This window comes from Cnephaeus nilssonii (genome assembly GCF_951640355.1).
Source record: "Cnephaeus nilssonii genome assembly, chromosome: 2".
NCBI classification, from domain to species: Eukaryota; Metazoa; Chordata; class Mammalia; order Chiroptera; family Vespertilionidae; genus Cnephaeus; species Cnephaeus nilssonii.
The window spans coordinates 28,808,596-28,824,342 of record NC_137073.1 but is presented as its reverse complement, the minus strand read 5'-3'; the positions used below and the strand labels follow the sequence as shown (position 1 = coordinate 28,824,342).

At 41.1% G+C, this 15,747-nt stretch overlaps 1 protein-coding gene across 2 annotated transcripts in view; it reads right to left on the bottom strand.

Annotated features, from left to right (window-relative positions):
* The window catches only part of LOC307116075 (S-adenosyl-L-methionine-dependent tRNA 4-demethylwyosine synthase TYW1), a 135,882-nt gene that overhangs the window by 38,916 nt on the left and 81,219 nt on the right, over positions 1–15,747 (bottom strand). For both annotated transcript variants that reach the window (XM_079799727.1, XM_079799728.1), the window contains one exon: positions 7,110–7,245. In XM_079799727.1, the coding sequence (XP_079655853.1) occupies positions 7,110–7,245 (136 nt within the window). The remainder of the gene's footprint in view (positions 1–7,109; positions 7,246–15,747) is intronic.

Below are 15,747 nucleotides of genomic sequence, written 5' to 3'. Positions count from 1 at the left end.
GTTTTTAGATTCACTTGTTGATATGTATTTGTTGTTCATAATTTTTATCTTTACCTTTTTCTTCTTCTTCCTCTTCTTAGAGAATACCTTTCAGCATTTCATAAAATACTGGTTTGGTGGTGATGAACTCCTTTAGCTTTTTCTTATCTGTGAAGCTCTTTAGCTGCCCTTCAATTCTGAATGTCAGCTTGGCTGGGTAGAGTAATCTTGGTTGTAGGTTCTTGCTATTCATCACTTTGAATATTTCTTGCCACTCCTGTCTGGCCTGCATAGTTTCTGTTGAGAAATCAGCTGACAATCATATGGGTGCTCCCTTGTAGGTAATTAACTGTTTTTCTCTTGCTGCTTTTAATATTCTCTCTTTGTCTTTTGCTCTTGGCATTTTAATTATGATGTATCTTGGTGTGGTCCTCTTTGGATTCCTTTTGTTTGGGGTTCTGTGCGCTTCCTGGACTTGTAAGTCTATTTCTTTCACCAGGTGGGGGAAGTTTTCAGTCATTATTTATTCAAATAGGTTTTCAGTATCTTGCTCTCTCTCTTCTTCTGGCACCCCCATAATTCTGATGTTGGTACGCCTGAAGTTGTCCCAGAGGCTTCTTACACTATCTTCAAATTTTTGGATTCTTTTTTTTTCTTTTAGCTTTTCCAGTTGAGTGATTTTTGCTTCTTTGTATTTCAAATCATTGACTTGATTCTTGCATTCCTCTAGTTTGCTGTTGGGTGTCTGTATAATATTTTTTATTTCAGTCAGTGTATGTTTAATTTCTAGTTGGTCCTTTTCCATATCCTCGAGGGTCTCGCTAAATTTATCGGTCTTTTCTAGGAAATTCTTGAAAAACCTTATAACCATGGTTTTGAACTCTATCTCTAGTTGTTTGTTTTCCTCCATTTCTTTGGTTTGTGATCTGTTTCTTTGTCTCCGCATTTTCTCTGCTTCCCTGAGTTGGTAGGGTAGCTTTGTGTGCTAGTTGTCCTATATGGGCCAGTGGCTTGGCCTCCCTGGTTACCTGAGGTGGACACTCTTGGTGCACCCCTTTTTGGACTGTGTGTACAGCCTTGTTATAGTTAAGTCTTGATTGTTGTTGGTATCAGTGGGAGGAGTTGACCTCCAGGCCAATTTGCTGTGAGGATCAGCTGTGTCTGCGCCAGGAGACAGCCTTATTCGACTAGACTTGCAAAATTGTAAAAGCTTCTGTGCTCAGCTTGGATGGGGCGGAGTTTCAGGGTTGAGCTTCAGGGTGGAGCCTACAGCCTTGGCTTCCTGTCGGCCCCGCCCTATGAGGTTCCTGGGTCTCAGTGTCCCTCGGTACTCGCTGCAAACACCTCTGAGAGAAAGGCGCCCTCGAGTTTCGCCCACTGCCAAACAGTCTAGTCTCTCCCCCAATGAATCTGGATTCCCAGATTCTTGCCCAGAACTGGGGTTCAGTGCAGTCGGAACTGGGGTTTAGCGCAGTCCAGAGCTTTTGTCTCCTTCCCGCTAGAGCAATCCTGCGGCACACTCAACAGTCCGTCCTCTGCGCGCATTCACGTGCGCGCCTCCGGAGCTCTGCCTTTTGCTGCTTCCTTGAGTTTCCGCCCTACAGCCCAGATTCCCCCAGTATGAGCCTGGGTCCCCAGGGTCTCGCCCGGTACTGGGCTTCAATGCAGTTGGAGCTGGGGTTCAGCACAGTCTGGAGCTTTTATCTCCTTCCTGCTAGAGAACGCCAGCCAGGCACTCAGCCACCTGTCCTCTCTGGCTCCGTCCTCTCCACACGCGCACGCCCATGTCTCCATACCTCAGTCTTTTACAGCTCCTCTGATTTTCCTTGTGGTTTTCTCTTTCCTTCTAGTTGTAGGATTTCCAGTCAGCCAGCTTTCCTGTGGTTCTGGATGATGTCCGTTTTGTCTTTTAGGTGTATTTTTGAAATTGTTGTGCGAGGCTGCAGTTTAGGGTTTACCTATGCCGCCATCTTGGTTTCTCCCCATGAGGACTTTTTTGATATCCATTTGTGGCAATGGGTCTCAATCATTTTTAGCCCGACAGCACTTTTGATAAACATAGAAATTTTGCTTTAATGCTATTTGAAATTTCAAAGTAAGCAGCACTAAAAAGAAATGGAAAGTAATGGTCATTTTTTAAAATGTCTGTTCAAACTACCTGGGTCCCTTAGAGCCATGGTCGGCAAATTGCGGCTCACGAACCACATGCGGCTCTTTGGCCCCTTTAGTGTGGCTCTTCCACAAAATACCACGGCCTGGGTGAGGCCATTTTGAAGAAGTGGCGTTAGAAGAGGTTTAAAAAATTTGGCTCTCAAAAGAAATTTCAATCGTTGTACTGTTGATATTTGGCTCTGTTGACTAATGAGTTTGCCGACCACTGCCTTAGAGTGTCCCTCCCCAACCCTCTGCCAGATGAAACTCTATGTGCATAGATCACTAGGAATAACTCTACCTTTCAAATAGGCCTTGTTAAGTGACTATAGTTTCAAGTTGGTGTCCACACTATCACTAATTCTTTTTAATCTTACTAAAAACATTGTGCTGAATGAGTATAAAGAATCCCGAGGCACTAATGAAACCATTACTCTAGAAATTAGGAATAAGGAATACAACATACCTCTAAGATAAAAAAAGATCAACTATCTCTTACATCTTCCTTTCTACCTACATGTTCATGTTCAAACCTCCTACACTTCAAATCAAGCAACCAATAACACCTCCCAAACAAACCCAAAGGTTCCTGTCTTGTCTCCTTTCTAAGATACCATTTGTTCTTTGTCCTTCTTACAAGCATTATGCAATCTGTCTCCACCAAACCATTGAGATTACTTTGGTAATGAGGATCAATAACTTTCTATATGTATAATATTTTAATCTCCCTCACCACTAATTTATTTGTTCTTTTATCTTGATTATTTCCTTCTTCTCAATAGGTTTATTTTGTTGTTACCTGTCTAATATTTGAATTTAATGCTTAGTTCACTGATGGGAGATAGCTAGTTGCCTTCCAGTACTCTTCCAGTTGCCTTCCAGTACTTTTCCCTTCTTCTTCATTAGCAGAATGCCTAAACTATATAGAGACACAGTACACTCATCAAAAATATTATATTTCCTAGCCTTCCTCAGCAGGATGTGACTAAGAGACTCAGTTCTGACCAATAAGAGATAAATGGAAGTGTTATGAAAATCATCTTAAAAAGAAGAGTGCCCTTCTTGTACCCATCCTTGTACTGCCTGCTCAAAATGAAAGCTGTAATGCCAACATAATGGCTGGAGCGCTAGCAAATATTTTGGACCAGGTTGAAAGTCATATGTTGACTGTCAGGAGAAAGACAGGAACCTAGGTCTCTGATGATTCTGTGAAGCTAGTGAGTAGGAAAAAACTCGCCTTCTCTCCTGTGTTTCTCCTTTACTCTCGCACTGCTATCACATTCACAACACCTCTGAACCTAGTTGTGTGGGGGCTGTTCCCACACCAAGCAATTGTGTGACACCCACTGGGTATCCTACCATTTAACACAATTCTGGCACTATCTGGAGACAGTGTCAGATCCCGCAGGTTAAGGACTCAGTCCACAAGTCTGCTCCCACCCCACTTTAGATGACAATTGCAAGTCCAGGTTGTTACCTGTGCAGAAGCTGATCAGCTGGAGGTTCCCACAATCCCCATCTTGGCTTCAATTAATTTGCTAGAGTGGCTCACAGAACTCAAGTAAACAGTTTATTTACTGTCTATCAGTTTATTATAAAAGAATATGATAAAGGGTACAGATTAACATCCAGATGGATGAGATGTATAGGGCAAGGTATATATGTGGCAAGGACTGAGGAGCTTCCATGCCCCTTCCCAGCACCTCCCTATGTTCAGTAGCCCAGAAGCTCCTTGAATCCTTGGGAGTTTTATGGAGGCTTAACCATTATAAGCATGACTGATCATTAACTTAAATTTCCTACTACTCTCCTCTCTCTAGAGAAGTGGGGAAGGGGGGACTGAAAATTTCGAGCTTCTAATCATGGCTTGGTCTTTCTGGTGACCAATCCCCATCCAACAGCCATACAGGAGCCCACCCAGAGCTATCTCATTAAAACAAGAGATGGAGATGCTCCTGGTACTCGCATCAATTAGGAATTTACAAGGGTCTTAGCGGCTCTGTGTTAGGAACCAGGGGGGGCAGGCGCGCGCGCACACACACACACACACACACACACACACACATCTCACAGTGAGTAAGATGAAAAGACTAAGCTATCTTTAACATGAAAGTCATGGAAAAATTTTAATAGCATGACAAAATGCTTATGTCCCAACATTAACAAAAATAAGAAGCATATAAAATTGAATCATATGTAAGAAAGCACTCCTGTCCTCACTACCCCCAAAAAAGGATTAAATAGTACTTCAAAATGTCTCAAGGTCCATGAATTACAGGTAATTTCTTTCCTTGCTCCTTTACATTTCTCTTTACTTCCCCAAAGTTTCTATAATCAACATGTAATATTTTTATAATCAGAACTAGAGGTGGGGTCCCTCAGCCTGGCCTGCGCCCTCTCACAATCTGGGACTCCTCAGGGGATGTCGGAGGCCTGGTACACAGATTCAGCCTGATCCCCACAGGCCAGACTGATGGACCCCACCAGTGCACGAATCTTTGCATAGAATATCTTTGGATAATCTCTTCCTGCCCTCTCCCCTTCCCCCTGAGATTCATCAGTCTGATCCATGTTTCCATGCCTGTGCTTTGAGCGTCTGCCCCCTGGTGGTCAGTGCATGTCATAGCTACCGGTCGAACGGCAGAAGGGTCAAATGGTCGGTCACTTAGCACAGTGGTCAGCAAAGCACGGCTCGCGAGCCACATGCGGCTCTTTGGCCCCTTGAGTGTGGCTCTTCCACAAAATACCACGTGTGGGCACACACGTACAGTGTGATTGAAACTTTGTGACCTATGCGCAGAAGTCGTTTTTCGGCTCTCAAAAGAAATTTCAATCGTTGTACTGTTGATATTTGGCTCTGTTGACTAATGAGTTTGCCGACCACTGACTTAGCATATTAGCCTTTTATATATATACTAGCGTTCCTGTTGCAGGAAAAATCCTGCAATAGGGTTTCCTGCTGCACTCTACCCCACCCTGCCTGCTCTCCTCCCTTGTCCCCCGCCCCGTGATCTCCGCCAGCCCCCCTGCTTTTGTAACTTCTCTGCCAGCCTGCTCTCCTTCCTTCTTCCCTGGCCCCGCCTCCGCTCCTCCCTTCTCCCCTGGCCCACCTTCTCTGCCAGCCCGCCTGCTTTTCCCTTCTCCCCGGCCCGCCTCCGCTCCTCCCTTCTCCCCTGGCCCCGCCTCCGCTCCTCCCTTCTCCCCCGGCCCCGCCTCCGCTCCTCCCTTCTCCCCCGGCCCGCCTTCTCTGCCAGCCCGCCTGTTTTTCCCTTCTCCCCTGGCCCCGCCTCTGCTCCTCCCTTCTCCCCCGGCCCCGCCCCTTCTCCCCCCCCCCCGGCTTGCTTGCTTCTCTGCAGCTTTGCTCCCTTCTGCAGCTCTTGGCTTCTTTCTACGCTGTCGCGATATGCAAATTAGCCGCCATCTTTGTTTTGATAATTTGCATATTCATCCTGATTGGTTGGTGGGCGTGGCTTGGCTGGTGGGCGTGGCTTGGGTGTAGCGAAGGTGCGGTCAATTTGCATATTTGTCTATTATTAGATTAGATAGATATTTTTATAATAAGGTTTAATAGTAAATGTTTATTTAATCTGAAAATTGTTGGCCACATGGATACATTGGTCTATTGAAATATTAGATACAGAGTGATCTCATTAATGTACAACAATGACACATTACTCCAATAATGTCAGGTCAGAGCATGATCACATTTGTAGAAAGAGGGCTAATGTTCAGTTTTTATATCCAAACACGTATAAGACAGAGAATTATTTTTGTCTTTTTTATTTTCAAAAATGAGATTTCAAGAATATTGATTTTATTGCTTAAACTTGAAAAAGGGTTAATTACTTCAACTTCCACCTAGATCTTCAATGTGGCATAATAATAGGCCAACAGAAACACGTCTGGTCACACTGCTGATAAAAGTCTACTGCCAAAGGTAGACAGTGTTGTCTTGTACAAGATGGATTTCTCTTTTTTAAAAACAGAACTGTATGACAAATAGTTGTAGTGAACGGAAATTGAAGCTAACACATTTTTTTGCTGTTATCTAGAAGGAATTGCTTTTTAGCCCCACATACTCAAGTACCAATAGATTTCTGGCCTCATATTTGAAAAGAAACATTTTGACAAAGGATAAAGATCTGGAAAAATAAGCATCATACTTTCTAAGTGTAAAAACACAAAATATGCTGCCTTCTACTTTGGGTTGCACTAGCTCATAAACACACTTGAGACAAATCAAAATTCTTTCTTTATAAAGTTTAAGAAATTCTCTTCAAATGCCTTTCCTTGTTCAGGTATACAAAAAGACTAAACAAGTAACATAACAGTATAGATGTTCTAATTACAATATCTGGAGTAGTACTTTTTTAAAAAAAACTGAAATGATATCAGATTATATTAGTAATATATTTGACCTACCTAATATAGTTACAGCATACAAGTTTTCTTTTTGAGAGTTAAACAACAGTAAAACAGACCTTTCGTGATAGTATCTACTATACCAATAATATCAAATATTCAAAAGGCAATAACAGCCCAGCCAGTGTGGCTTAGTGGCTGAGCGTTGACCTATGAACCAGGAGGTCACGGTTCGATTCCCGTTCAGGACACATGCTCAGGTTGTGAGCTCGATCCCCATTAGGGGGCATGCAGGAGGTAGCCAGTCAATGATTCTCTCTCATCATTGATGTTTCTATCTCTCTCTCTCCCTCTCCCTTCCTCTCTGAAATCAATTTAAAAAATATATTTAAAAAAACAAACAAACATATACTATATGCTGATACCTCTTCTAGGGTTGCTATGAACTGCTATTCTCTCCCCAAATACATGAAGGACATATATATTACAAACTTAAAAACTCAAATATTTGTTAAAAAATAAAAGCTGAAGATTTTATTTAGTCTTTTTCCTTTAAACAAAAAAGAAAAAAACCTCTACTTCATTTCATTTTCTTTTAAAGATGTCATAATTTTTACCTTTGCTGCCAAGGCTTTCAAACTGTCCAGGAATCTTTGCCAGAAGTCCTTGAAGAGTGGGCGGTCAATTTTCTTCAGGCTGTCTTTGCTGCTGGCATCCACACTGACGTATAGCTGGGTAACCGGTTTAAGATTCCTTGGTAATTTCAAATTAAAAACAATAAACATAACAATAAAAAAGTTATGCCTATATCAGGCTTTTCGTGACGTAAAATTTACAATCTGTAATAGATGTGGCTATTAAACATTTCACTGCGTCTAGAGGCTTCTACTTCTCCCAGAAGACTGAAACAAGGATTTTAATCATGTGACAGAATGGGATGTTAGTTGATTGTTTTTTAAAATGACTGGTCACCATCCCTAATAAACTGAAAACATTCAATTACTTAAAACTGGTCCTTCTTCAAACAATAGGTATTAGCGGAAAATACACAAAAGAAGATCTGGCTTAGTCAAGGCTTACACATTTGAAATCTCACAACTATGTGGGGTCTGTGCTGATGGACCACCTTCCATCATCAATTCACTCATGGAAGTTTTCTAAGGAACAAGAAACAACCCCAAAAATCCAAGCCTTCTTTAAAGGGCAGAAAAACCACACAATGCCTCACCTATACCTGAGGGCAGAATTGGGTTCAAAGCCAAGCTTGTGTGGGCAATGACTATTCCGGGAGCTTTAAGCAATGCAGAGCTAGAACAGCAACCAAGCACTTACAAAGGACTCATTCATTTCATAATGTCATTCTTATCTACTAGATTTCTTGCCAGTTTTGTTTTAAGCCCAGATTGTACTTTTTCCAGTCTCTCTGTTCTCCCTTCAAATGGGCCTCATAATTCATTTTCTTCAATAAATTTAGACCTAGAAAGAAGGAAATCCCCCCTTAATAATCCTATGACCAAATCCTTCCACTATTAATTTTCTATAACTATTCTACAATTTGTATTTACCACTAAAATGTTACTCAAGCATTTTTGTTTCAAAGTCTATGCATTTTTAAAAACTGAAATACAATTCACATGCCATAAAATTCACCATCAAAATGGTTTATATGCTTTTTATGTCTATCAGTACCAGCCTTATCAATCTTTGAGTGTAAGACCTTGAAGGATAGGAACCATATTTTTCTTTTTATCCAGCCATACAGGCAGACACTGAAAGCTACCTTTTAGGTGACTTCAGCTGACAGCACTTTTAAGGGCATGTAGGCCAAACAAATGATTGCAATGATCTGGCTAAGTGACATATGGAAAAATCAGAAAGGTCTCATTGAAGGTAGAGAAGCTCTAAGCAAAGTAGAAAAGAAGTGATTAAAATATTGGCAGACTCTCAGGAACACTTCCAAGCTCCTTCTATGAAGCCAGCATCACCCTAATACCAAAACCAGATAAAGACAACACAATGAAAGAGAATTACAGACCAATATCCCTCATGAACATAGATGCCAAAATCCTCAACAAAATTCTAGCAAATCGGCTCCAGCAGTACATCAGAAAGATCATACACCATGACCAAGTAGGATTTATCCCAGGAATGCAAGGATGGTACAATATCCGCAAATCAATAAACGTGATACATCACATAAACAAATTGAAAGATAAAAATCACATAGTCATATCCATTGATGCAGAAAAAGCATTTGACAAAATCCAACACCCTTTCTTGATAAAAACTCTCAACAAGGTGGGAATAGATGGCTCATACCTCAACATAATAAAAGCTATATATGATAAACCCACAGCAAACATCATACTCAATGGACAAAAACTAAAAACATTTCCCCTAAGAACAGGAACAAGACAGGGATGCCCACTCTCACCACTCCTGTTTGACATAGTACTGGAAGTATTAGCCATTGCAATTAGACAAGAAGAAGAAATAAAAGGCATCCAAATTGGAAAAGAACAAGTAAAGCTGTCTTTATTTGCAGACGACATGATATTGTACATAAAAAATCCAAAAGACTCCTTCAAAAAACTAATAGACTTAATAAATGAATTCGGCAATGTAGCAGGATACAAAATTAACGCCAAGAAATCTATGGCCTTTCTATACACCAATAGTGAACTTACAGACAGAGAGACTAAAAAGGCAATCCCATTTACCATTGCACCAAAAAAAATTAAGATACCTAGGAATAAACTTAACTAAGGAGGTAAAAGACCTATACACGGAAAACTACAGGACACTGAAAAAAGAGATAGAGGAAGACATAAACAGATGGAAGAACATACCATGTTCATGGATTGGTAGAATCAACATCATTAAAATGTCCATACTACCCAAAGCAATCTATAGATTCAATGCACTCCCCATTAAAATAACAACGGCATATTTCACAGACCTTGAAAGAACTCTCCAAAAATTCATCTGGAATAAAAAAAGACCCCGAATAGCCACAGCAATCCTGAGAAAGAAGAATAAAGTAGGAGGTATCTCAATACCAGATTTCAAGATGTATTACAAAGCCACTGTTCTCAAAACAGCCTGGTACTGGCACAAGAACAGACACATAGATCAATGGAACAGAATAGAGAATCCAGATATTGACCCAAACCACTATGCTCAATTAATATTTGACAAAGGAGGCATGAACATACAATGGAATAAAGATAGTCTCTTCAATAAATGGTGTTGGGAAAATTGGACAGATACATGCAAAAAAATGAAGCTTGATCACCAACTTACGCCATACACAAAAATAAACTCAAAATGGATACAGGACTTAAACATAAGACGGGAAACCATAAAAATACTAGAGCAATCCACAGGCAGCAAAATGTCAGACATATGCCAAAAGAAATTCTTCACTGACACTGCCCCTAGGGCAATGGAAGCTAAAGAGAAAATTAACAAATGGGACTACATAAAAATAAAAAGCTTTTTCACAGCAAAAGAAACCATCAACAAAACAACAAGAAGGCCCACTGCATGGGAGAACATATTTGCAAATGGCATCACTGATAAAGGTTTAATCTCCAACATCTACAGGCAGCTTATACAACTTAATAAAAGGAAGATAAATGATCCCATAAAAAAAAATGGGCAACAGACCTAAATAGAATCTTTTCAAAAGAAGACAGAAGGAAGGCCAAGAGACACATGAAAACATGCTCAACGTCACTAATTATCCGAGAGATGCAAATCAAAACAACAATGCGGTACCATCTCACACCTGTCAGAATGGCTATCATCAACAAATCAACAAACGACAAGTGTTGGCGAGGATGCGGAGAAAAAGGAACCCTCGTGCACTGCTGGTGGGATTGCAGACTGGTGCAGCCACTGTGGAGAACAGTATGGAGTTTCCTCAAAAAACTGAAAATGGAACTCCCATTTGACCCAGTAATCCCACTCCTGGGAATATATCCGAAGAAACTAGAAACACCAATTAGAAAGGATATATGCACCCCTATGTTCATAGCAGCACAATTCACCATAGCTAAGATTTGGAAACAGCCTAGGTGCCCGTCAGCAGATGACTGGATCAGAAAACTGTGGTACATCTACACAATGGAATACTATGCTGCCATAAAAAAGAAGGAATTCTCATCATTTGCAGCAACCTGGGAGGAATTGGAGAACATTATGTTAAGTGAAATAAGTCAGTCAATGAAAGAAAAATACCACATGATCTCACTCATTTATGGATAATAAAGAACATTATAAACTTGAACAAAAAGATAGATACAGAGACAGTAAAGCATCAAACAGACTGTCAAATTACAAGGGGAAGGTTAGGGAGAGGTGGGGGAGATAAGAGATCAATCAAAGGACTTGTATGCATGCATATAAGCATAACCAATGGATGCAAAACTCTGGGGGGTGGGGGCATATATGGGAGTGGGGTGTGGGGAGGGCAATGGTAAGATATGTACACATATAATACCTTAATAAAAAAATTGGAGAAAAAAAAAAGTAAAAAAAAAAATATATTGGCAGACTCTCATTGCTTTAATCCCTCTTCAGCACTGAGATTCAAAGGGAATCCTTAAAAGTTCAATAATGTGTCACTACTGAGCAAAGTATATCAATTACTAAAAATGCGAAACAATAGCATATGTAATGACAGCATCCTGCCTCATCACTATTTTGCTGCCACCTCTTTAACAACAAATAAGCTATTCTACCTTAACGGTACTTCATGTTCCACAAAAAATAAAAATAAAAAAGACTACTTTAATGGATACTACTGGCTATCATTATCTGATACTTATGAGACTTTGTTATAAAGCTGTCTGATACAAAATGGGATCTGGCCTGACCTCTTCACTATGACTCCATAACTACTTAAGATTATGAACAGTAAAATTCCAAAGGCCATGGTTATTTTACAAACCTCCATCATTTGCAAAAAAGGAAGCCCTGGACACTGACAGTACCAATAAGAGACTTTGTCAATACTAAATGTCTGAGGTGCCATAGTGAAGGAAGTCTACAGATCTCTTGCCAGGGAGCAGAGAAAGAACGGAGAAGAGGGAACATCCCTGGGAATTATAACTCATTCAAAAGCAGTAAAAGGACCTTGGAAAAATTTTCTGAACTCAATATCTAATGTTTGCCTGGTATGGGCCTCTATTCCCCAGGACAGGAGGAATTAGGCTCCCAACATGGTCATTTGTCCATTCTATACAGAGACAGCATCATTTTAATTCCCCAAAGCAAAAGATGTTTTATCCTTAAAATCATCAAAATAATTGCTGTGCCTAAGAATCTCACATTGCTGCTGAGAACAATATAAAGGACTATACCAATACCATCCTAGCCCAATACCCAGTGAAAATGCCCAATGAATTGTGAAATGATTATTGTGATGACCCTTCATCCTGCTAATTTTAATTCCGAGTTGAGAATGATCGTATATGAAATGCATTGTAATTGAACATAAAAATCCCTCTCCCTTTTTCTCCCCTATAGAGATGTAGGCCTACTAATTTCTACAGAAAGGAAAAAAGGGAGAGGGATTTATGTTTGTAAGAAATCAAATGGATTAAATAGTAAGTTTGATTGGACAAAAAAAAAATAAATCCCGAAATGGCCCAAACTTTCAATTCCAGAATCCCTAAGACAATTGGGAGCTGTCACATCAAGCCAAATAATTTGGGAGGAAGAGAGAATGAGAAGATTTACTGAGTACTCATCATGTACTGAGTGCATTGTCCTATGTTTGACCTTTCTTGTTCAGTTCACTGAATCCTCAGAATAAAAAAGGTAGTTGCTACTTATGCCCATTTTAGAGATGATGAAACTAAGGTTCAAAGAGATTAAGGAGCTTGTTCAAGGATCCACAAAAAAGATGTGGATAATCTTGTATTTAATAATCTCAACAACAAGATTCAAGCCAAGAAGTACTCCAGAGCCTGTTTTCCTAGCCCTGTGCCACAAGGCCTCCATCAAAATGGCCAGATCACAGGCAGTGCAGCCGGAGCCTCTCATCACAGAAACCCAAAAGTAGTATTTCAAGCCTCACAGCAGTATATCTCTAAGTGTGCTCGGAGCCATCTGGATCAGCAGCACATGGAGCCCTGGCCAGCGTGGCTAAATGATGAGAGTGTTGGCCTGTACACTGAAGGGTCTCAGGTTCAATTACCAGTTAAGGGTAATTACCTCAGTTTCGGATTCACTCCTGTCCCCTGTCGGGGCATGTGTGGGAATCAACCAGTCGATGTGTCTCTCTCACATGGATGTTTTTCTCTCTCTCTCTTTTTCCCTCCCTCCCTTCCAGTCTCTCTGAAAAGCAATGGGAAAAATATCCTCAGGTGAGGATTAATAAATGATTAAAAAAAAAAAAAAAAAAAAAGGAAGCACATGAAAATGCAAGTTCTTGGGCCTCCCCCAAGAATGAATCAGCCTCCAGAAATAGGGCCTTAAAAAGTATATCATTATTTTAGTTTCAAGAACATCTCAACATTGATGAAAGAAATTGAAGACACAAATAGATGGGAAGATATCCCATGTTCTCAGATCAGAAAAATTAATATTGTTAAAATGTTTATAATACCCAAAATCATATTTAGATTCAATAAAATCCCTATCAAAATTCCAATGGCAACTTTTTACAGAAATAGAAAGAACAATCTTAAAATTCATCTAGAACTATAAGAGATGCCGAATAGCCAAAGTAATGCTGAGAAAGAATATAACTGGAGGCATTATTTCCTAATTTCAAACTATACTACAAAGCTATAGCATTCAAAACAATAGGATATTGGCATTAAAAACAAAAACAAACAAACAAACAAACAAAAAACACCCACATATGTTTATGGAACAAATCGAGAGTCCAAAAATTAATCCCATCCATATATGGTCAACTCATATTTGACAAGGGAGCCAAGAATTCTCAATGTGGAAAGGACAGTCTCTTCCAGAAATGATGCTGGGGCAACTGAATATTCACATGAAAAAAAAATGAAATTGGACCCCTATATTATACCACTCAGAAAAATTAAGTCAAAATGAATGAAAAACTTAAATATAATACCTGAAACTGTAAAAGTCCTAGAGGAAAACACAGGGAAAAGCTTGACATTTTGGTCTTGGCAAAAATGTTTTGAATATGACACCAAAAGTGCAAGCAACCAAAGCAAAAATAAGTAAGTGGAACTATATCAAACTAAAAAGCTTCTGCACAGCAAAAGATACGGTCAACAAAATGAAAAGGAAACCTACAGAATGGGAAAAATATTTGCAAATCAATATCCAAAATATATAAAATCGGAGAGAAACCAAGATGGCGGCATAAGGTAAACACCTAACTGTTGCCTACCACAACAATTTTGAAACTACAACTGGAAAACAGAGCGCACACCGTCCAGAACCACCGGAAAGCTGGCAGAATGGAAAACCTACAACTAGAGAAAAAAAGAGAGGGGGACGCTGAGCCTCAGGAGCTGTGGAGGTGCAGAGATCCGTGAGCGCGGAAAGGGCGGGCGGCTGAATACGCGGCAGGCTTGCTCGCAGCGCGCAGAGAGGGAGGGCAGCAGACGCTGCGTGGCTAGCTTTCTCATTTGGGAGAAAAACAAAACCTCCCGACTGCACTGAAATCCAGCTGCGGTCGGGGAGAAACTGGGCTGTTTGGCAGCGGACGAGGCTCGAAAGCTGCCTTCTCTCAGAGGCACGCAGCCATTGATTAGGGCACGGAGAAACCGGCCCTCTTAGGGCAGCGTGGACGGAAACCAAGTTTGTCTGCGCCATTCTGAGACTCCGCCCCATCCAAGCTAAGCACAGCCCTCCCAGTGACTGGATTTCTTGTTCAGGAGAAAAACAAAACCTCCGGTCTGCACTGAAATCCAGCCCCAGCTGGGGAGAAACTGGTCTGTTAGGCAGCGGGAGAGGCTTGAAAGCCGCCTTCTCTCAGAGGCGCGCAGCCATTAATTCGGGCACGGAGAAACCGCCCCTCTTAGTGCGGAGCAGACAGGAAACCAAAGCTTGTCTGTGCCACCCTGAGACTCCGCCCCATCCAAGCTGAGCACAGAAGCTCTCCCAGCAGAGACACTGCTGATCCTCACAGCCAACTGGCTTGGAGATCAATTCCCGCCAGTGATACCAACAATCCCAACCACTCTGAACTCTAGTTTCTGGAGACACGCAGGGGACCCAGACGCCTACGGGACTCTCGGCCATCAGTCAGAGAGTGAGAGTGACTTTTCTGTCGGTGTGGATAACACCAGATTTCAACCACTCTCATAAGGGACACATTCAAGAGGCAGACTCAGTGAGCACCAAAGCCCTACTGTGTCTCCAGCACAGCAATTCTTCCGTTATAGACACAGCAGGTCCTCACAACCAATTGGACCGGAGGTCAATTCCTCCCAGTGTACCAACAGCAATCAGGGCTTTTAACTACACCAAGACTTTTCACTCAGCCCACAAAGGGAAGTACCAAGAGCGACCACCTAGGGTGATTGGGGAAGCTGAGCTACCGGCCCCTATAGGTCACCGACCACACAAAGCCACTCCATCAACACAGGGAAGCAGCCAAAATGTGGAGACATCGAAGTATGTCATAAGTAGGAGAGATAGATGAAAGCAAACTAATGGACGACACAGTGTTCAGAACCATATTTATAAGGTTACTCAAGAATCTTCTAAAAACCGCTGAGAAACTTGAAGAGACCTTCAAGGACCTAAATGAGAATACCAAAAATATGGAAAAGGACCAGTCAGAAATTATGCATACACTGTCTGAAATAAAGAATATACAGAGTAGACCACCACACCTGAAGAGTCAAACCAAAGATCTGGAATATGAGGAAGAAAAAAACACCCAACTAGAGAGGCGGAAAGAAAGAAGAATCCAAAAGTGTGAGGATAGCATAAGGAGCCTCCGGGATGGCTTTAAGCATACCAATATCCGAATTTTTGGGGTGCCAGAAGAGAGAGAGCAAGATACTGAAAACCTATTTGAAGAAATAATGACAGAAAACTTCCCCCACCTGGTGAAAGAAATAGACTTACAGGTTCAGGAAGCGCACAGAACCCCAAACAAGAGGAATCCAAAGAGGACCACACCAAGATACATCATAATTAAAATGCCAAGGGCAAAAGACAAAGAGAGAAACTTACAAGCAGCAAGAGAAAAACAGTTAGTTACCTACAAGGGAGCACCCATACGACTGTCAGCTGATTTCTCAACAG